The sequence below is a fragment of the Plectropomus leopardus genome, chromosome 1 (assembly GCF_026936395.1).
Source record: "Plectropomus leopardus strain MGB_pleo_1.0 chromosome 1, ASM2693639v1, whole genome shotgun sequence".
Classification (NCBI taxonomy): Eukaryota; Metazoa; Chordata; class Actinopteri; order Perciformes; family Serranidae; genus Plectropomus; species Plectropomus leopardus.
The window spans coordinates 2,379,098-2,399,970 of record NC_142176.1 but is presented as its reverse complement, the minus strand read 5'-3'; the positions used below and the strand labels follow the sequence as shown (position 1 = coordinate 2,399,970).

At 41.2% G+C, this 20,873-nt stretch overlaps 1 protein-coding gene and 1 long non-coding RNA gene across 2 annotated transcripts in view; one reads left to right on the top strand and one right to left on the bottom strand.

Annotated features, from left to right (window-relative positions):
• The window catches only part of minar1 (membrane integral NOTCH2 associated receptor 1), a 32,188-nt gene extending 16,475 nt beyond the window's left edge, over nucleotides 1–15,713 (bottom strand). The window contains exons 1-3 of the mRNA XM_042489016.2: nucleotides 15,321–15,713; nucleotides 13,732–14,623; nucleotides 7,525–8,979 (exon numbers count right to left, since the gene is read on the bottom strand). Of these exons, the coding sequence (XP_042344950.2) occupies nucleotides 7,525–8,979; nucleotides 13,732–14,553 (2,277 nt within the window). The 5' untranslated portion in view covers nucleotides 14,554–14,623; nucleotides 15,321–15,713. The remainder of the gene's footprint in view (nucleotides 1–7,524; nucleotides 8,980–13,731; nucleotides 14,624–15,320) is intronic.
• LOC148190331 (uncharacterized) overlaps nucleotides 1–20,873 on the top strand; it is a 68,268-nt gene that overhangs the window by 46,368 nt on the left and 1,027 nt on the right. Inside the window, exon 3 of the long non-coding RNA XR_015777063.1 lies at nucleotides 18,682–18,775. This is a non-coding gene — a long non-coding RNA (uncharacterized LOC148190331). The remainder of the gene's footprint in view (nucleotides 1–18,681; nucleotides 18,776–20,873) is intronic.

Here is a 20,873-nt window from a genome sequence, read left to right as displayed (position 1 = left end):
AACAATTAATCTCAAGGCTAAAACCACATAAACAAAACAGTACCAGGTAAGACAGTAGATCTAACTAGGTCTCAAAGAAATCAAATGGGACCAGAAAGGTTCCCAAATTTTGACAAAGTTTTCTCGGTCATTCCTCCTTGTGCATCTAATTTTCTTCAGGTGCAAAAAGCTCATCAGGTCTCTCATCCATTGAATAAACAAAGGGCGATTCTGTTATTTCAGATTCTAAAGAATTACACGCCTTACTGTAGAAAAGGCAAGAGCATTGCTTAGTTTTTGGGGTATTGAGGAGCTTCTAGGGACTACTAAGTGCAATATTTTTATTTGCAACAGAGGAAAAGGTCCTGAAGACAGATTGCCAAAGATGTCTCAAAGAAGGACAGGACCAAAACATATGAATGAGAGCTTAACTGGCATTGGGGCATCTGTCGCAGAAAGGGTTTATGTTGGGTTTTATTTTAGCGAGTCTCGTTTTTATCCAGTAAACTCTGTGAATAAGCTTCAGTGAATAAGGCTATGGCAAGCACAAATAGAAAAACTACAATTTTTTAGAAACTTTGCATCTGAAATTGTCCAACCTTGATCGCATGTACTCTGTGTTTTACTTGGTACCTTCGTCTTGTTTTGTTTTCTTCCCTTATTTTTTGGTTTTCCCAGCTTTGAATTGAATTAAAATTTCTTCTTTCTTCTACAAAGTTATGTTGGTGGACATACGGGTCAAAGGCCGTCATGGGGACTATGGAGCATGTGCAGAATGCCTCCCCCAGTTCAGGTCTGATTGAGGCGTATACATGAAACAGTAAATCGACCTAAAACCACATTATCGAAGTGTATTAGTCCGACTTTGAGAAATGCAACAAAGCACAATTTCAGTCAGACTAAAATTTAAAATTTACATGTGATTTAAAAGTTTAATTTTAGTCGGAGAAACACAATAATTCAACTTTTTCTGACATCATGTAAACGTAATGACTCACCAGAGTTTCACAGATTTGGCCATCAGTTCTGTTATTTATGATAATCTCACCACAGTAATTGCTGAGATCGCTGAAATACTAAAATAAATTAGATTTAACACAATCAGTCAGAAGATCAGGCAGATAGTAAACAAACCAACAGCTGATCCGGATTATCTAATCCATTTTAATTGGAGGCAAAATGAAAAGTCCTTGGCTGCAGTGAGCACACAGACATTAATAGAAGTCATGACTATGGCCATGCTACATTTCTCAGTTTTGCCTATAACCTTGCCCATGATATTTCCTGCACTATCTTGTTTTTATCTCACAAACACATGTTTGTCTTGCTAAAACAGTTCTGACCCTCCTTTTATATGCAGCCCAGAGCCACCTGCATAACCCCACTTTGTCATTAATGGCTCTGATTTTTAATATCAAAAAGAGTGTGCACCGCTCGGCCCAGAACAGAGCGGAGAAGCTGGCATGTCATGTTGAGATCTATATTTAAATTGAATGTGTAAATGCAGGTAAATACGGATTAAATCCCCTGGTTCAGACCAAAGGGAACAGGCCAGACTGTGGTTCTTAGAGCGCCCTAAATAGCAGGCTCATCTTGGAGGAACAGCTGGTGGGCTTGTCGATGCTTCAGTCCGTTGGCAGAGGAGCCGACTGTGGCAGCTGAGTCCCAACCATAACCACTGAAGCTACTCCTTTTGTTTTTTAGCATTTTTTACATCCCGACGAAGCTTTGGGAGAGGACTGAGAGGCCGAATTAACCAGTAAATTAAAAGTTATGAGCTTGTAAGATGAGTTAACACCCCGACACTCAGTATGTTTACATGCACAGTTTAGTGGAGCTACAGTTAGAGCTCAATCAGGCCTTGTAAGTGGACTGCTGTCCTTGTCCCAGTATATAAGCAGCGGGGGAGAATCCATTTATTGATGAAGTCTGTCCGACTCCTCCACAGCAGCTGGAGATCTGCCCCCTTTCAGCTAGTTGCTATAAACCCATATTATTGATACAGTCTGTGATATAGACCCAATCACAGTCACAGCTGTTAATTTACAATAACTTCAGCTCGAAAACCGCCGTGTCACGTACATATAATCAAACGGCAGTTTTGGGCCGCACTCTGGTGCCATACCGCGACCTCCCTGAGGGGGTGGTATCGGTACGGCTACCAGCGAACTCTGGTGCTGTCCATTTTTGGTATGAAAGCGCCCGACCTCGATCCGCCCCAGCCATCTGGTGTACTCCACAAGTTTGAGCTTAGAAGGCTCCCGTAGATAACGTCTGGTGAGGAGGTCACGGTTCAGGGGGATGAATCTGCGTCTCCTGAACTGTCAATGTGCATTCGCTGTCTCCAGTGCATCAACACAATATTGTCAAGTCTCAGCCGCGCTTCACGTTGAAACAAGTGAAAACAAATGTGTGTGAAAGTGAGCCGTACACGCTGAAAAATGAAACAATGTATAATGTGTGCGCACCAAAGCTCTAACATATGTGAAAACTACCTTAGTGTACGCTATATTTAGAATATTTTCACCGCTTCACCTCGCTGTCAGACAGCCCTTTCAGACAGGGATTTGAAGCTATTACATCAAAAACATCAAACTGAGAAAACAGTCATTTTCCTCCACTGAACGGCGGAGCTGCTGCTCTACTGCGGCCTCCATCAGCTGCTGTGGAGGCTAAAGAGGAGACAACATTCAAATATATGTATATATATATATTTATGTACGTGACGCTGCGTCTTTCTACCTCGAAGTTATTGTAAATAAATAAAATATAAAATGTGTTTTGCGGTGGCCCCGTCCACAGCAGGACATCGCTTAGCTTAGTGTTGTGGGACTGTTCTTTATCAGAGGAGGGGGGCTGCTGCGGTGTGACTTTTTAAATCTAAAATTGATACAAAATACGACCTTTTCAAGTTGTGTGTCCCTTACCCAAGCCAAAATTAAAAAGTCCCTCCTCAGTGCTTACATTTTTTACAAATGCCTGGCCTGTTTTGCAGCACCCCTTCCATCCTCATAAATAAAAAACAGTCCCTATCCGTAACCACAGAGGGAAGCCACCACAGCCCACTGAGGTGGGTTCGTGTGTATTCGTCTGATCTCGAGAAATTCGATTTAGTCACATTTCAGTATTTCAAAGTTGAATACACAGTAGTGTTTATTTCTGACATTATTATAGTAACTATCTGATGGAAAAATGATGCTCTGATTCCGTCTTTGGGTGCAGATTTGTGGTGATGCGCGATTATGTGTTGATGCTCTGAACCATCCAGACATTTCCTGAGATAAGGCTTTCCCTTTTTCTCATTTGTTATCGTGTTTAACTGTGATTGGCAGAGCTGTTTCAGAGCTATCAGATGACTGACAGAGTATTTAATAACCATCACACCTGCTGATCTATAATCACCTCCACCCTGCCCTCTTTGCATACTGCGCTGCTGCACATACATGAACCAAAATAGAAGGTGGAGGCGCCCACACACTTCGTGCTCTTATTATTATTCAAATTTCATGAGTGTGTGTATAATGCGTGCTTCTGCAGCTGTGAAGAACTGCGTCCGCTCTGGACCTGCAGAACAATAGAGCCCTTGGTTTTACTGTTAAAGGACAGCCCCCCTTGGCATCATGGGTATTTTGTTATGCACTGTAATTATTGTGTCTACACAGTGTAAATCACTTTTAATATCCCGGCTATCCTATAATTATCTGGCTGGCCCACTTTCCCCAAGTGGATAATAAAAGTTTCAGAGTAATATCGAGGCTGACTGTCAGACAGGAAATCTGTTAAGAGACTTTACACGCAGCAGAAGTCTCAGTTAACATGTGACTGGACATGTTTGACGCACAATGGGACATCGTGTGGGACCTGTTTTTGCTGGTCTACATCAATATATTTACAATTTTAAGTATATAAAACCTAAGAAAACTAGCTTGATTTCTTTCAAAAACATGGGTAAAATGAGCAATAACTTTAGAAGAAATATATATATATATATATATTACTCTCAGATATTCCCTGAGGCTGCTTGTATGCTTCAGCTGCGATGTGTCATTTCAGATTCGTTGCCGATGTGGCTGACATTCACACTTGTTTTTTGTGAGCTTGTGAAAACAGTCAGCCCAGATACTACATCGCTTTAGAGAGAAAGGCCAAACTGGAATGATAAAATAAATGTTGAAAATTTTGACTTAAACAGCAACATTTTTTCTGGCTGGCTGCTCCATGTCCTTGTTAAATCTTATATCACCACAACGCTGGCCGTCCCTGACTTCTTCCACTTCTTCTTTCATGAACCCTTCCTCCCTCCATTCTTTCTCCTAAACCCTGAACGCATTTCAGGCACGGAGGCGCTCCCCGCTTTAAGTCCTGAAGCATTTTCATCTAACACGGCTGCTGTGTCGAAATCTACCAGCAATATTCAGCGTTAAGTCTGAGCCGAGGTGTAAAAGGAGCTCTGTTAGTGCCAGGAGATGTACTCACAGCCGTCCAATGAGAGCAGGAATGAACGCTGTCAAATTAGGGAGACAAAAATGTCCAAGTGGACGGGATGTCCCCTGGGTGTGTGAGGACTCTCAGTTCAGGCTTCTCCATTTGTAACCTGTCAACAAGCATCAACTGGAGGCAGAAACATCTTCCATCTGAGTGCAGCTCAGGAGGATGTGACTGCTCTGTTTAAATGAGCCGCAAAATCTGCTCCTGCTGCTCTCTGGACCCAAAACGCAGCAGGTGATACTCAATCTAAGGCCCTTGATAGGGTGCCAGGTGGCCCCCAGCCCTTTTCTGATTCACAATAAAAATATAGTGATTGACACTGGGAATTGTTTTTGTACTTCTAGTCTACATAAGGTGCCAGAGTGCATAAAAAAGCATCAAAATAAAGCTTGTTTACCAAAAAACAGTGCCAGTGGAGGATCCCCACACCCCCCGACAGAGATGCTAGCAAAGACCCTAATGTCCTAAAATCCTAGAAACATCCTAAAAGTCCCAGGAATGCCTGAAAAGCCAAGAAATCCCCTTGAAATCCAAGAAATGTCCCTTTAATCCTAAAAAAAAAATCCTAAAATCATAGAAATGTCCCTAAATTCCAAGAAATGTTCCAAAATCCTAGCCACATCCAAAAATCAAACAAATCCAAGAAACAGTCCTAGAAATGTTTTTAATTACAAGAAATGTCCTAAAGTCCTAAAAAAGTCCTAAAATCCATGAAATGTCAGACAATCCTAAAATCTTAGAAATGTCCCTAAAATCCAAGAAACATACTAAAATCCTAAATGTCCTAAAATCCTAGACATGTCTGAAAATCCTAGAGATGTCCTTAAACTCTAAAAAGGTCTTAAAATTCTAGAATTGTCCTTAAATCCCAGAAACGGGAATGGGGCTGCTGCGACTGGCCTCATTTTGCAAAAGTGGCCCCAAACAAAGCGAGCGGAGTGTCGCTGCTGTTCAGGGTTGAGGTCAGGACGTGGTTAGCCTAGCGTAGCATCTTGAACATTTCCATTACAGTATTTTTCGGTTACATTTCCAGCTCTGTTGTTTGGCTCTCCTCTCAGCGCTGCTGACTGGGGGCAGGCCTTTACAGCAGCATGTTGAAATGTCAAAACGTCTCAGCAGGTGTTTAACACGCTGCTCGTTCCCTGTGACCTTTCGGTGCAGAGTTAAATGGAGCGGGTGTTAACCGAAATGGGTCCTGATGCTGGGCTGTCTGCGCGCTGCCTGCTGCAGTGTCAGCGGCTTCGAGTCACTGTCAGGTGATAAAACTGACACAGGAGAGGTATTTCTGTCCGTGTGTTCAGACTCGAGGTAATCACATGCAACTTAAAGGTCCCTCCTGATGAAGAAGGCCTTTTTCATGGATTTTCAACATATGTGTCCGCAGTGTGTCTCCCAAAGCAAAGAAGAGACAATTCTCTTCCTTTTTCTCCATCTATCAGAAAACGTGTAATAATGAAGTTGTCAGATCTTTGTGACATCCTCTCGGGTTTGTGAAACACAGAACCAGCACTTCCCCCGTCCAGGGAAATCCCAGTAAATCTGCCTTGCTGTCCGCTTTGTGATTGTGAGACAGAACATACAACAAATCTTTTCCATCACCTGAAAAGGTGATTATTAACCTGCCATTAACCCTCAACTTGAAACTACGAATACCACACCTAATGGAAACACGTCAGTTTCGAAAAAACCCATTTATCGCAAAAATGTGGTATTTCAGGCAATTCGACAAAGCCATATTTCACAAAATTGCAATGGGAAGACTTTTTTCACTTTAACATTTCATATGATGTGCAACACTGGGTGGCTGTAATAGATCGGCTTTATTGAGTGGCAGCAATAGAAATATCGCTGTGCTTCCTTGAATGTTATTGCGCGGAAAGTTGCGCAACATCGTGAGAGAAGTCGCATAATATCACTCAAAGGAAACGCAGTCATCTTGCAATTGTGTTTTATCAAAATTTCGAAAAACACTGCTTAAGTTTTGCACAAATCTGTAATGGAAACCCAGCTGTTGTCTCCCTACCTCAGGAGGCTCTCAGCAGCACGATGTTTCTCTTTTTTCTGTTTAGGAGTCTCTGAAATAGGCGGGTTTCTGTGTTTCCGCTGAATGAGGTTACACGACTTTTTCTCATCCCAGTAACCATGGCGATAGATATTCAGAACATTAGCAGCTTTATTTCTATTGCAGCCACTGCATTAGCTGTCATTATTTCCAATCCAAGGCCACGTAGGCGTGTTATGGAGCCATGATGGAAAGGCGAGCCCCTTATACATGGAAGCGGTCACGTATGAGGGATTTCTGGGAGCTGATAGTCCACGATTCAAAACTTCCGGATGATCTGCTCAACTTTCTCAGAGTTATGTGATGCAATAACAGCTCCTGTAGCTCCTGCTGCATCATGAGGGAGCCAGTTCCTACTGACAAGCACACAGACACAGCATCACGTGACCTAGAAAAGACTAAATAAGGGTTTCTATTGCAGTTTTGAGAAATATGTCTTTTTTAAATTGCCTGAAATACCACCTCATGCAAGTGTAATACCTTTTTGTGATAAATGGTAGTTTTTTCGAAATTGACATGTTCTATTAGGCGTATTTTATATTCCCAGTTTTGATTTGGTTACCGGCAGCATTATTTCCTGACACTATCCTTCAGCGTTTCATGTGCACTCGCCTGTGCGTGTTGCATATGAACGCACCCGGTGCCATCCAGGTGTACGGCAGCGTACGATAACGCCACCAGTGCTGTCCAAGCGTGCTCTCATCTGATGTGTTGGCGCACTGAGGTGGCTTTTGGTGTCACGCTAATACGCCAAAAGCACTGACAGAGCGGTGCTATTTGACGAGCTCGGACTGAGAATCGTCTGGTTCTTTTCACTTCTTTGTCTTTGTGCTTTTATACGGTTATAAGCATTTATCTGTTGGACACCTCTAATAAGTGACATTCTGCATTTGATCTGTTTACTTTGTCGATTTACTGAATTCTTACTTTATGTTCTACTTAGTCAAATTCTGTGTCTGTGTGTTAAAAGTGAAAAAAAGAAAAAACATCTCTACCTCTTTGGCTTTGCGGTGTCTGTCCTTGCTGTCTCTGTCCTTGTCCTTGCCCTCGTCTCCTGGGTGGCAGGAGTACGAGACCGTCCTCCAGTCCCGCGTAGAGTTGGTGATGCTGGCGACCTTTGGCTCAGTGGCGCCGTTCTCCTCGTTGAGCGAGCGTGACGACCTCCGTATGAACATGCTCTTCTTCAGAGCTTTCACCCTGAGGCTGTCGCTGTTACCTCCGTCTGCGCAGCACCACTCGGGCGACGAGCCGCTGTCCATTTTGATGTTGTGGCCGGTGGTGTGGCACTGGAAAACTCGGGGGGACAGTGTGGTGTCCGGGTGTGGGTGCAGCTTGTCTGGGGTGGCGGATGCAGACGCCGTCTCCCCGTGTCTCCCGTTGGCCTCGGGCTCCTGGATCTTTTCGTCCAGCTTGTTGAGCTTTGACAGCACCTGCGAGATCTCGCTGCGGACCCCCGACAGAGACTCCAGCTTCTTCTCGATCTCCCCGATCCTCATGACCAGCTTGCACACGCTCGATTTCAGCTCGTCGTCCGTGTTCTCCAGCGAATGGAAGAGGCGGTCCAGCTTGGACTTGGCGAGTTTGACCGTGTTGCGTTCAGGGGAGCTGTCGCCCTCAGACTTCAGCGTTACCTGAGAGAGAGACCCGTTGCTGTTGTAGCACGACGACTGGACGATGCCCAGAGAGTCACAGACGCTCATATCATCCAGAAAACGAAAAATGTCACTGATGTCATCGCTGACGGTCTCAGGCTCCTCATCACAGTGTTTGAAAGCGTGTCTTTCTCTGTCGCCATACTTGGCAGGGTAATCCTTCGCCTTCTTCTGCTCGGCCTGCTCGGTTTGAGTCCCGACACTGGAGGAAGTGTCCGCTCCCTGAAAGGACGGGCTGTTTTTCTCCCTGAACCTTTTGGCCGCTTCTCTTTTCTCCAAACCTGCAGGGCCGCTCGCCGTTAGAGCAGCGTCCTTCATTTTTATCCCGTTAGTTTTCTTTGCGAAGCCAGATGGAGAAGCTATCACCTTCTCCTTTGGGCTCTGAAAGTGCGTCTCGCTGTCATTGCTGATGATGGTGACGTTGCGGTGGTGACTTTCTTTGAGCGGTTTGCTGTTCAGAAACGACCTTTCAAAATCCGGAGGCCCCTCCTCTGTGTTCAGACTCAGGCTCTTCACTGGCCACGACGGCTGCTTCCCCGTTTTGTTGCTGTGCTTCCTGCTGCTGACGCACTCGGACACAGTGGTCGGACCAAAATACGTGGACGCCTGCAGGTCGTCCAGGCTCTCGTGCTTCACCCTGCGTCGGTCCTGGAGAGGCGAATTGAGCGGAGGCTCAAAGTAGGGGTTACTGTAGGGCAGTTCGAAGCTGTGGTTGAAGAAGGTAGCTGGCTTGTGCAGCTCCCTCCGGTGGTAGCCGTCAGCAGCTTTACTGCCCTGTTTGCCCTCCGTGGTGATCACCTGAAAAAGTCACACAAACCAGGACTGAGTCAGCTTTAAAACACTCTGACTCAGCAAATACAGAAAAATCCAACCCAGCAGGCAGAGGAGGATGTTGGCATACAAACCACAAATATGTCACATTTTTGTGTTTCATCTGTATCATTTCAACATTTCTAAAGTGACGTAGTGTCTGAGCTGACTGTCATCAGGAGGTGGAAGGTGTTAAGAAAGACGCCTGCTAATCTGCAGACCACAGTTCAACACCAACAAACAAAAATTTCATTTAGTGAGTTGTTGCCAGCAGCTTTTTAGGCACCAAATGCAGATGTTTTTCACTGAGAAATTGCTGCATTTCTTGCCAGGATACTGCCATTAAAAGTGGTTGTTTTTTACTGAAACCTTAGGCGGGTTTCCATTACAGATTTGCACAAAAGTTAAAGGATATTTTCAAAATGTTGTTAAAAAAAAAGAGATAACACCTTGATAATATATCAACGTTGTATTCAAAGCCTGTTCAGCGGTCTGCAGATGGAAAAAATCAATTAATGCAGGTTTAACAAAGGTTTCCATCCCAGAGTTCTACAAAACTTTAGTGATATTTTCGAAATGTAGATAAAACACAATTGAGAGATAACTGTATTTCCACTGAGTGATGATCTGCGATCTCACGTAGGCGTGTTATGGAGCGACAGTGGAAAGGTGAGCCCCTTATACGTGGGAGCGGCCACATGTGAAGGGTTTCTGGCAGCTGATAGTCCACGATTTCACAGAGGAATTGTGGATTCAAAACTTCCAGATGATCCGCTCAACTTTTGAAGAGTTATGTGATGCAATAACACCGACAAGCACAATGCCATAGCATCATGTGAGCTATAAAAGCCAAAAAAAAGTTTTTCCATTGCAGTTTTGCAAAAAATGGCTTTTTAAAATCACCTGAAATACCACCTCATGACGTGTTTCCATTAGGCATATTTTATATTAGCAATTTCAATTCGAGCAATTTGAGGGTTAACGTTACTTTTCCTGCCAAGATATTGGCCCAAAAAAGTGGTTATTTTTTATCAAAATATTGCTGCACTTTGAATTGCATTTGATTTGTTTGAAAGGTGCAGTATAAATAAAGTGACTGTTTGATCGATTTCAGGGTAGGACTGTAGCTCGAGAAGTGGTTGTCTTTTACAGACATAACTGTCTCATGCTGGGATACTGGCTCAAAAAGTGGTTGTTATTTACTGCAACATTGCTGCTTTTTCAGCAGTAAAAGTGGCCCAAAAAAAGCGATTATTTTTCTCAGAGGCATTGCTGCGTTTCCTGCCAGAATAGTGCCCTGAAAGGGATTGTGGCCTGAAAAAGCGGTTGTTTTCTACCGTTGTTCCTGCCAAGATTGTGGCCTAAAGAGTTTTTGTTTTTTTTTTAACCAAAACATCACTGCTTCCCCTGCCCTAATCAGAACAAGTTGTTTTTGTGGCTTAACCTAACATAAAGCAATTTATCCTCTACATAATTACATGCAAATATAACATATCCACTGTCTGCTGAAATGTAAAATGCAACACTGACAAGTCGATTTTACTCAAAGTCCATGAAAACAATTGCCTGGAAAAATGTAAATAAATATATAGTCGCAATTTATGTTTATTTTACATCTTATTGTTAAATTTATATAAAATGTAGTCATATTATCATATTGTTGCAGGGGAAGATATCAGAAGTTTAATTAAAGTAAATCAAGTTTGTTGTGCCATACATATCTGTATTCTGCTGGCTGCTAACTAGTCAATCATTTTTACATTTTTACATGTTAAAAAAAAACAGAACTCACAGATCTCCTAACTTCATCGTTGTCAAAATCCTCTCTGTGATGATCAAGTTAAGTCAGACTAATTTAGTTAATTAAAGTTGATAAAACCGAAAAAGAACAAGGTAATTTCAAAGGAAACACTTTTTTCCCTTTAGTTAACCTACCACTTTAATGTGAAGTTCACATAAATAAGGATTTATTATTGCATTTACTTTACTTTTTCAAGGCAATTGGTTATCTAACTTATTTAAAGTAAAGTCAGTTTGTCAGATTTTACAGCGCAACACATTCAATGTTCTACTGGAATCACGAAAAATTAGAATTAAAATATATATCCCAAAACTATTGGAGGCCTCCAGAGGTCGTATTTTAGAAGCAGAAAATGCAAATGGATTACTAAATTTAGTGAAAAACCTTTTTACACTGTAAAGTTGAATATATTTTAACGAGCGCTCTGTCAAGCTGTGTTCATGGGAACAATAAAACTTCCATTAGGGACCTCTGACCTTCAGAATAAAAGGGGTCGGAGGTTAGTTTTTGGTATTCATTCTCACCAAACCGGAGCAGGCATTAATATAATAATCTGTGTCAGAAAAATAAAACACTACAACACGTCCTCACTGTGTGCTGAACATAACAGCTGCACCATCAGCCAGTAAGAGCTCAGTGAGTCCTGCTGGACGGTTAATGCATAATTCATATGCTCATAAAATACGAGTAAGACGACATGATTTAAGATGTAACTCAACCAAACTAACTGTTGTTCTTACACTGTAAAATCTGACAAGTTGATTTTACCTTTAAAAAATCGAGTATATATATATATATATATATATATATATATATATATATATATATATATATATATATATATATAGCTATTAATTTATGTTTACTTAATAAGTAATTGTTAAGTTGACTTCAAATTTAATTATATTTACTTGATTTTGTTGACCTGTCTGAGGAGATAAGGCTGCAGAATCAGCTACGTCTTTTAATTCACCTCTTAAATCACTTTTTTATAGACTTGCTTTCATGTGATGTCGTCTTTTTATTTATTTTACCTTTTCAATTATGTTTTATTCCTTTCATTTCCTTATTTGGGGTTTGGTTGCTTATATTGTTTCTGTTGTTGTTTTTGGTCTTTGTATTATTTTATGTTGACAACATGCATCTTGCATTATTTGTCCTTTAGTTTTCGTTTCATCTTAATGCTACTGTAGTTTTTTCTCACTTGTTTTCAGTAGGACAGTTTGGCTTTCTGTTGTTGTTTCACCGTCTATCTATCCCAGTTCGGCTTTGCTTTGTTTGTTGAAGCACTTTGTAAGCTCTGTAGTTAAAGGTGCCATATAAATATTTATTACTATAATTATTATCATTGTTGAATTGTTGCAACTTAGAAAGATTAATTTAATCAAACACATCACTTTTAAGTTTTAGCAACTTCAGTAAACAACGTTTACTTTGTGCTTTTTATCTGTATTCTGCTGGTTGCAATCCAGTCAATCATATTCTCTTTAACATGTTAACGAAACTAAACTCGCACATCTCCGAACTTCATTATTGGCAAAATCCTCTTTGTGATGATCAACTTAAGTGATTTACTGAAGCTGTGAACACTTAGAAAGAACACAAAAATTTCACTTAAGTTGTAGCAACTTCAAAAAAATAAGTAAATACCCTTTTTTTACATAAAAAGCAAGCATGAATTAAGATGAATAGGTATCTTTACTAACATTTTTTCAAGGCAATTAGCTTCCAAGATAATTTTAAGTAAGATTAACCGATTTTACCGTGTAACCTTGATGAGCCCATCGACCAATCAGAGGCTTTAAGGTTTCACATTGATTTGCACAAAAACAACAGAAATACAACAACAAAAGACAAACAAGTTGTGCAGGTGAGATTTAAGAAACCCCTCAGGGCTTTTAAGGAATCTCACGTCAATGAACATAATAAGCAGAAACAAGGTCACGTAATCAGAGGCTGTGTGTCTGACTGAGTGTCAGCTGTGCAATCGAAAACAAGCGGCCGTCTCAGCTAAAAGAGCTTAATGTTCAGCTGTGGAGAGAAAAAACAGCAATAACAGAGACTCTGCACAAACAGGCTGCACCCACACCAAACCCAAAACACATACCATGTTAACCCGCAGGGACGGTTTTGGCTGTGTTTTTTCATTTATAGTGCTTTTTGAGGTAATTTTCTTGTTTGTTTTTGAACTTTTTTAAACATTTATTATGGGTCATGTTCCGTTAAGATGCTTGTTGCCTTCTACACACGTTTTTGCGCAGGTTTCAAAGGGTCAGTACTGGTAACTGTGATAACTGTGGTCGCTACAGTCGTGATATGATTTTTTTTTAACGTTTTATCCCTAGTGTCAAACCCTGACAACGTCAAATGTCCATTAACCCTTTGAAACCTGAGCAAATTAGCTTTATTTCTTTCACAAATGTAGGGAGAAGGCAATCAGTAACAAAAATGGAAATGACACAAAAAAAGGATGATAAACAGATAAACAAACAAAATAATGAAATCTGTGCATATTTGCTTGATTGAATAAAGCAAGAAATTTGTAAAAAGAAGAAGAAAATTACCTAAAAATTATATAAATAAATAAATGAAATTAAAAAATGTTAAAAAGTTTAAAAAATGATCCGGAAGAAGTGTTTAAAAATTGTCATAATTTTGCAACATCATTTTAAATACATAATCATGATAATTATAAATACAGTTTTCCCCACCCTTTTTCTTTTCTCCCAAGATATTATTCCCTAGATTTAGAAAAAATCTTTTTCCCCATGTTGTTGAAAGAAATCACACTAATTTGTTCACTGTTGGAAGGTTTAAATATTTATGAAAAGGCGTTGGACAGCAGCATAAGGAGAAAGGGCTGAACACTGAATCAGAGCTTCTCTCTGCAGCTTAAATCCTTCAACAGCATCTTTAGAATAAAACAAAAAAACACCGACCTGTGGGGAAAAGGCCACAAAGTTGTGGAAGTCCTCCTTGAAGACGTTCCTCTTCTGGATGCAGGAGTGGACGGAGAAGGGCCCCTGGTGGCCGAGGTGCTGCAGGGACTCCTGGTCTGTGGTGGACTCGCTGTCGATGTCCATAGGGAAGTAGGTGCTCTGCATCTCGCAGGGCGGGGAGTGCGAGCTGCTGCTGGAGTACTGGGGCAGGTGGTGCAGCTTGTCCAGAGACGCCGCTTTGCACTTGAGGTCCTTGCTGACGCCCAGGAGGAAGTTGGGGTCCGAGGTGGGGATGAACTGCAGGCAGTTGTTGCAGTCGGATGATTTGGGGCAGGGAGGGGCCGCGGGGCTCTGCTGGGGGCGGTGGTGATGGTGGTGGTGATGGTGTCCGTCCCTGGAGGGCTCATAGCCGAGCCCCCGGTCGCAGTCCTGGAACTTGTAGGCGTCGTTGTCAGACCTGCACAGCTCCACCGAGTGGTTCTTGCTGAACTTGGCTCTGTGCCCTGTGGGCAGCTTGTCTTTGGCGATGCCTCCGTTCATCTGGATCAGATTGAACATGGTGACGATGTCCGCCGCCACCATGAGCTTCTTGGACTGGGGGTCCTCCATGGAGCAGCGCATCTTGTCCTTAAAGAGGGTGGCGGGGAAGGATGGGTCCATGCAGGCCGTGTAGAAGAGCAGGCTGCGCAGCTTGGCCAGCTGCACCAGGTCGAAGCGAGCGCACAGGGACTTGCACAGGTCCTGGTAGGACATGGTGTTGTGCTTGGTGTCCAGCTCGTCCAGGATGCGGACCAGGAACAGAGAGTACTCTGGGAGGTCCATGGCTGCTCGGTGGATGGGGACAGGCCTGCAGGGGGGCGGTGGGGGTCCTATCTCGGGGGAAGCTTGGCACCTGGAAACCACAAAATCTAAATGTTCAGTGTGTTTTTTTATACACAAATACCCTCCACAAAGCTACAAATATATCTAATTAAACCTTCCTGAGAGAGTCAGGGAAAATACATGAAGCCTTTGTCCATTATGATCGTCCAAGGACATAGGGAAATTTGAAAATCCTATGATAAGAAAATGACCGCCAAAAAATAAAGAAACAAATAAATCACCAAAAAAATTTCAAGAATAAAAATTTACAGGAAAGAAGTCCTCATTACTTAAACGAATAAAGAAAAACAAATCACCAAAAATTCTGAAAGAAAAAAAAATGCTAAAAAACTTTAAAAGAAAAAAAATCGCAATAAGCTTTTAAAAGAAAAAAAATGCCAAAAGTCATTAAAAATTGTGGAAGGAAAAATGCATTAAAAAATGAGAGGCATTTTTTTTTCAAAGAAAATGTGTCTTTCGAACCTTCAGGAAGGCATGTTTTCCTAAAAAAAACAAAACCCAAAGAAATAAGGGTGATTTTTTTTTCCCTGCAGAGGTCCGGGCTAAGCCCCCAATGTCCTCAGTCCTAGAGACACCCCTGCTGCCCCGTGTACCGGGACCAGTTTTCTCTACGTTTGGGCAGCACCAGCAGCTGCAGAGCCTCTCACAGAGCAGATTTCAGGCTGATTTGAGGCTGATGTGGGATGCATTAACATACCGTCACTCACCCTGAGTTGTAGCAGAGAGGAGGATCATCTGATGAAGTCGGTGCGGAACAGCGTGTCTCTGAGCGCAGAGCCAACAAAAGACAAAATCAACTCAAGCATCATCCGGATCTCCAAAAAAAAAAAAAAAACCCAAACAGGCTCTGCAGAGACCAACTTCAGCCCATTCAATTTTCCATCTGAATGAAAAAAATTAACCAAATGCACGGTGCGTTCACATGCACGCGCACAGGTAAATGCAGATCATTAATAGTCTGATTGATGCTGAGCAGGATCCGTCCTCCCTGAGTGTCCGCCGGATGGACCGTCTCCATCGTCCGCTGATGTCCTCCCTCTCTCGGGCTGCTGTCACAGCTGCGACGCTGTGATGAAGGAGCTGTCCGGGGATGGAAACTGCATGCTGTGCTGAAAAATAACCAGCGTCAAACCCGGAGAATTAAAGCCACTACCGGTGACTGCTTTCAAAATAAGAGCCTTACAGAGGCGTTTTTTCAGCTACAGACGGTATAATAATGAAATAATCAACAAATACTCCATTACAAGTTCAAATACTGCTTCTTAACCCTTTGAAACCTGAAGTGCCATCACTTTTCTCATGCTCCATTTAATTGCCTTTGCATATATATATAAACCTTTGAAACCTACAAAAAATTCTTTCAAAAACATGCCACAAAATGTTTTAAAAATTGCAAAAAATTAGCAAATTCAGAGAATTCTTGTTACATTATGATCATTATTAATAATGATCCTAATGTCATATTTTAAATTATATTCCAACATTTTAGTAATTTTTAAGCACCTTTTCCGTGTCATTTCTATGTTTTTTATTTCACTTTCCTTTTTGGTTTTTGTTTTTGATTTTTAAATTTTATTTTATTTTTTTTTTAGAACTTTTTTTAGAACTTTATTTCTTTAGAACTTTAGTCTCCTTTTGTTGTTGTGTATATATAGTATATATTGATAATATGTGTGTGTGTGTGTATAAGGAGAGAGAGGTAGATAGATATGTTTTTGTGTAAGTAAAGTTAACTAAACAAAAAAAGGTTAAGTTACAGAAATACTTGGGCCTTGGGTATGACATTACCATGAAAGTCTAAAATTGTACATGCTCTGAATATATATATATACATATATACATACATATATATATATATATATATATATATATATATATATATATATATATATATATATATTCAGCCACAGCCTGAGTTCTACTGCAAATTATAATTAAAATTTATCTTTAGGATTTCTGTTGTTTCTTCACAACAATGAGCACCATAATGATTGCTCGGGTTACACTGATAACCAACAAATTTGTTACATTATGTATTCCAATCCTTTTTTAAAAATTTTTTTTTACTAATTTTAGCGCTTTTATTGTGAAGGACTCGCGCGGTACTTCCGGTCACCGTCTGTCTTTTTCTGTGTAATCGATGCAGTTCTTTGTTTCCTATCGGAATGACGTAAGTACACCTATACCGCTGGACACCAGAATTATCAATTATCCAATACACTCCATTTATTATTTAACACGATGATGCTGAGCGCGTCTCATCTCTGCACGCGTGCCGTACATGCGCGCGCCGACATCCTGCAGCATCACAGGACTCACCTGCTGTACCGGTGCGGCGGATGTGAGGTGTAGAGCGCCGCTCAGACTGCGAGGGTGTTACTGTTTTACACATTTTTATTTAAAAGATGAATTCTCTGATTTAACTGTCACCCCTTAAAATAAACCTGAGGGACAGAGGCTACATCAGTGATGCTCAACTTACGGCCCGCGGGCCATATCTGGCCCCCTGACAGTGTGCTGGATGGCCCCTAACGTTTTCTAATCCACATTAAAAATAAATTGATTCACACCGGGAATTGTTTTTGTAGTTTTAAGGTGTCAGAGTGCATAAAACAGCATCAAAAAACAAATGTGCCAGTGGGGGATCCCCAACACCATGTTGGGGGTCCACTGGCTAAGACCCTAATGTCCTAAAATCCTAGAAATGTCCTAAAATCTTTGAAACATCATATATACTAAAAATATGCTATGCTAGAATAATCTTAAAATCATAGAAACATTATAAAATCTTTGAAATGTCCCCAAATCCTCAAGTCAAAAAAAATCTAAAATCCTAGAAACGTCCTAAATTCCAAGAACTGTCCTAAAACCCTAGAAAAGTCCTAAAATCTAAAAAGTGCCTTCAAATTCTAAAAAATGTACAAAGATTGCAGGAATGCCCTAAAATCAGGAAAACGTCCATCCAAGAACTGTCCTAAAATCCTAGAAATACCCTAAAATTCCAGACATTCGAAAATCCTTAAATCCTAGAAATTCCTTTAAATCCTGGAAAATGTCCTAAAATCATAGGAATGACCTAAAATCAGAGACATTTTCAAAAGTTTTAGACATGTCTGAAAATCTTAGAAATATCTTAAAATCCTAGAATTGTCCTAAAACCCTAGAAACATCATAAATCTGAGAAATGTCCCAAAATCTGAGACACATTCTAAAATCCTCCAAATGTCTGCGGCTGCTGCGACTGGCCCCTGGCCCCTGGCTCCTGGCCCCTGGCTCCTGGCCCCTGGCCCCTGGCTCCTGGCTCCTGGCTCCTGGCTCCTGGCCCCTGGCCCCTGGCCCCTGGCTCCTGGCTCCTGGCTCCTGGCCCCTGGCCCCCTGTCATTTTGCCAAAGTGGCCCCTAAGCAAAGCAGGTTCAGTGTCCCTGTTGAAAGGGATCTGTCCTACATACTGCATCAGACAGCGTACTAATACTTGTTAAAATATTCTGTCGGCAGCCTGCTGCTCACATGACTGACAGGAAAATAACACGCTGACAAAACTCTGAGCAGTTTTATAAATATGAACCAGACGGTTTTAAACGGTTTAAACTGTAAATCAGAGTTGTTTTTATTCACAAAATATTGTTTTTTGTGACCAAAGGAGTAAAAAAACGCCTTAATTTCCACACAAAAAAACATAAGAACTAAACAAATTTACCACATCTACATAACCATAACAGTCATAATAATCATCATAATCATAATAATCATACAGCCCCTCTGACTTTAAAAAATCAAACATCAACATGAATCACTTGCATAAACTACAGTGGATGAACGTGAATCAAAACCTGTTAATATTTACTTTTTTGTAATTTGTACATTTCTATTTATTTTGTACTATACTGCTTTGTCTTAAGTTTCTTTTTTATGCGTGTTTATTGTTATTTAATAGGGAAGAAATCTCCACCAGCCTTTTTTGGCTTCCAGCTTCTGCACAAAGTTTTCAAATTCTTGTCTTTTCTACACACATGTACGCACAAATACATCAAATAAAAAGGACGTTATATGTTCTTGTTGTGCTTTCAGGTTTTGGTGGAAAGAAAGGTGTAAAGAGAAGAGAGCTGAGATTCGCACGCATGAACTTTGGACGCAGCAGTTGAGAAAACGACGTCACCACGAGGTTAGTGTCTGTTCTGGAGCTGTCGATCGGATCACACACTTCCTGCAGCATCTTCTGAGGCTGAATTAGTAGTATGGGGAAACTAAAATCCACAGATACAATAATCGAAAAATACGTCTTTTGGACAACGTTATATTAAGATCTTAAAATTCAAGAAATGTCCTAAAATCCTAGCAACTTCTAAAAAATCCAGAAATGTCCAAATAATCATAAATGGCTCACTTTTCACCTGTTGTTATGTTTATGTGTTAAACATTGCATTACATTTATCTATCTGATGCTTTTATTTAAATTAGTGATGGTCAGCTTACGGTCCGCGGGCCAAATCTGGCCCCTGATAGGATGCGGTTTAGCTGCATAATTTGTCAAAATTTTATTGAAATCACAACAGTTCAGTATCCTAATTTCAGGAGCTGCTGTTTTTGTAAAAAGGTCAAATGTGTCACAACATGCCGTTATTTATGAAGGATCCTGGTGTTGCACACAACAACATTTTAGGACGTTTGGTGCAGGTCACATCATCGTTTTTTTAAAAATATTTTTTGCATGATTCCTTGTTATATTTAAGAATGAATGAATGAAAATATGCAAAAAGTACCACATTCACTAAAATCACAACTCATATTACAATATCTGGCAAATCATTCAGCTCTACTCCCAAATGTTTTCTAAACCACAATAAAAAACATAGTAAAAAGAAAGTGATTCACACTGTGAATAGTTTTTGTACTTTTAGTCTCCATCAGGTAATGTCCTAAAATTAGAGGATTGTCCTAAAATCATAGGAATTTCCTAAAATTATAGAAATGGTTGAAAATTAGAGATGTCCTAAATTAAGAGAATTGTTCTGAAATCATAGAAATGTCAAAAGATACTTCATCCCTAAAAATATGCTTAAATCCTAGAAACATCCTAAAATTGTAGAAATCAAAAAAATAAATTAGAGAATTGTCCTTAAATTCTAGCAACGTCCTAAAATCAGAGAAGTGAAAATAGAGCTTATTTATCTAAAAAAGTGTCAGAGGAGGATCCCCCGCCCCCCGACAGAGGTCCTAGCAAACACCCAAATATCCTTAAAACTCAGAAGTACCCTGAAATCCTAGAATCATGTACGGGGCCCCTGTGACTGGCCCCTGTGACTGGCCCCTGTGACTGGCCCCCCGTCCTCCTGTCACTGTTCAAAAGTGGCCCCTGATCAAAGAAAGTTGAGTGTCCCTGCTGAGAGTTATGGAGCATGCCACACCTTCCTCTTCATCAATATCCCTGTGAGACAGGCAGGGGCATAACTAGAGACTGGAGAGAGTGTGTGTGTGTGTGTGTGTGTGTGTGTGTGTGTGTGTGTGTGTGTGTGTGTGTGTGTGTGTGTGTGTGTGTGTGTGTGTGTGTGTGTGAACAGCATATGAAGCAGGATTTGTGAGGTGTCACGCCTTCTGTGCACAGAGAACAGAGAGGAGGAGTGCTGTTCATCAGGCTGATAGAGAGCTGGCTGGCAGCCTGAGGCAGCCTGGCAATTACTGTGTGTGTGTGTGTGTGCGTGTGTGTGTGTGTGTGTGTGTGTGTGTGTGTGTGTGTGTGTGTGTGTGTGTGTGTGTGTGTGTGTGTGTGTGTGTGTGTGTGTGTGTGTGTGTGTGTGTGTGTGTGTGTGTGTGCTCGCTCTCAGCAGCATGTTCCCTCAGTTCAACAACACCAGCGTACAGTCATCTTTAAAGACATGTTTAAAACCGGATGATTTCATTATGCAGATCTGTTTGGGAGGCTCCATTAATCTGCGTGTGTGTGTGTATTAATCTGTGTCTGTGTCTGTGTGTATTAATCTGCGTGTGTGTCTCTGTGTGTGAATTTGTGTGTCTCTGTGTGTAAATCATGTGTGTGTGTGTTTGAATTCGCTCAGCACGACAGCAGACTGAGGATCCATCTGGAGAGTTTAACTTCCTGTCTTTGGCTGCCTTCGCAGTACATCTACATAGTACACGGATATATGGATAAGAGATACACACACACACACACACACACACTCAGAGTCAGTGCTGTGTTGCAGACCGTGAAGGTTTTCCTCTGCAGGCCTCCAGGAGGCAGGTGGATATGATGTTTACAGCAG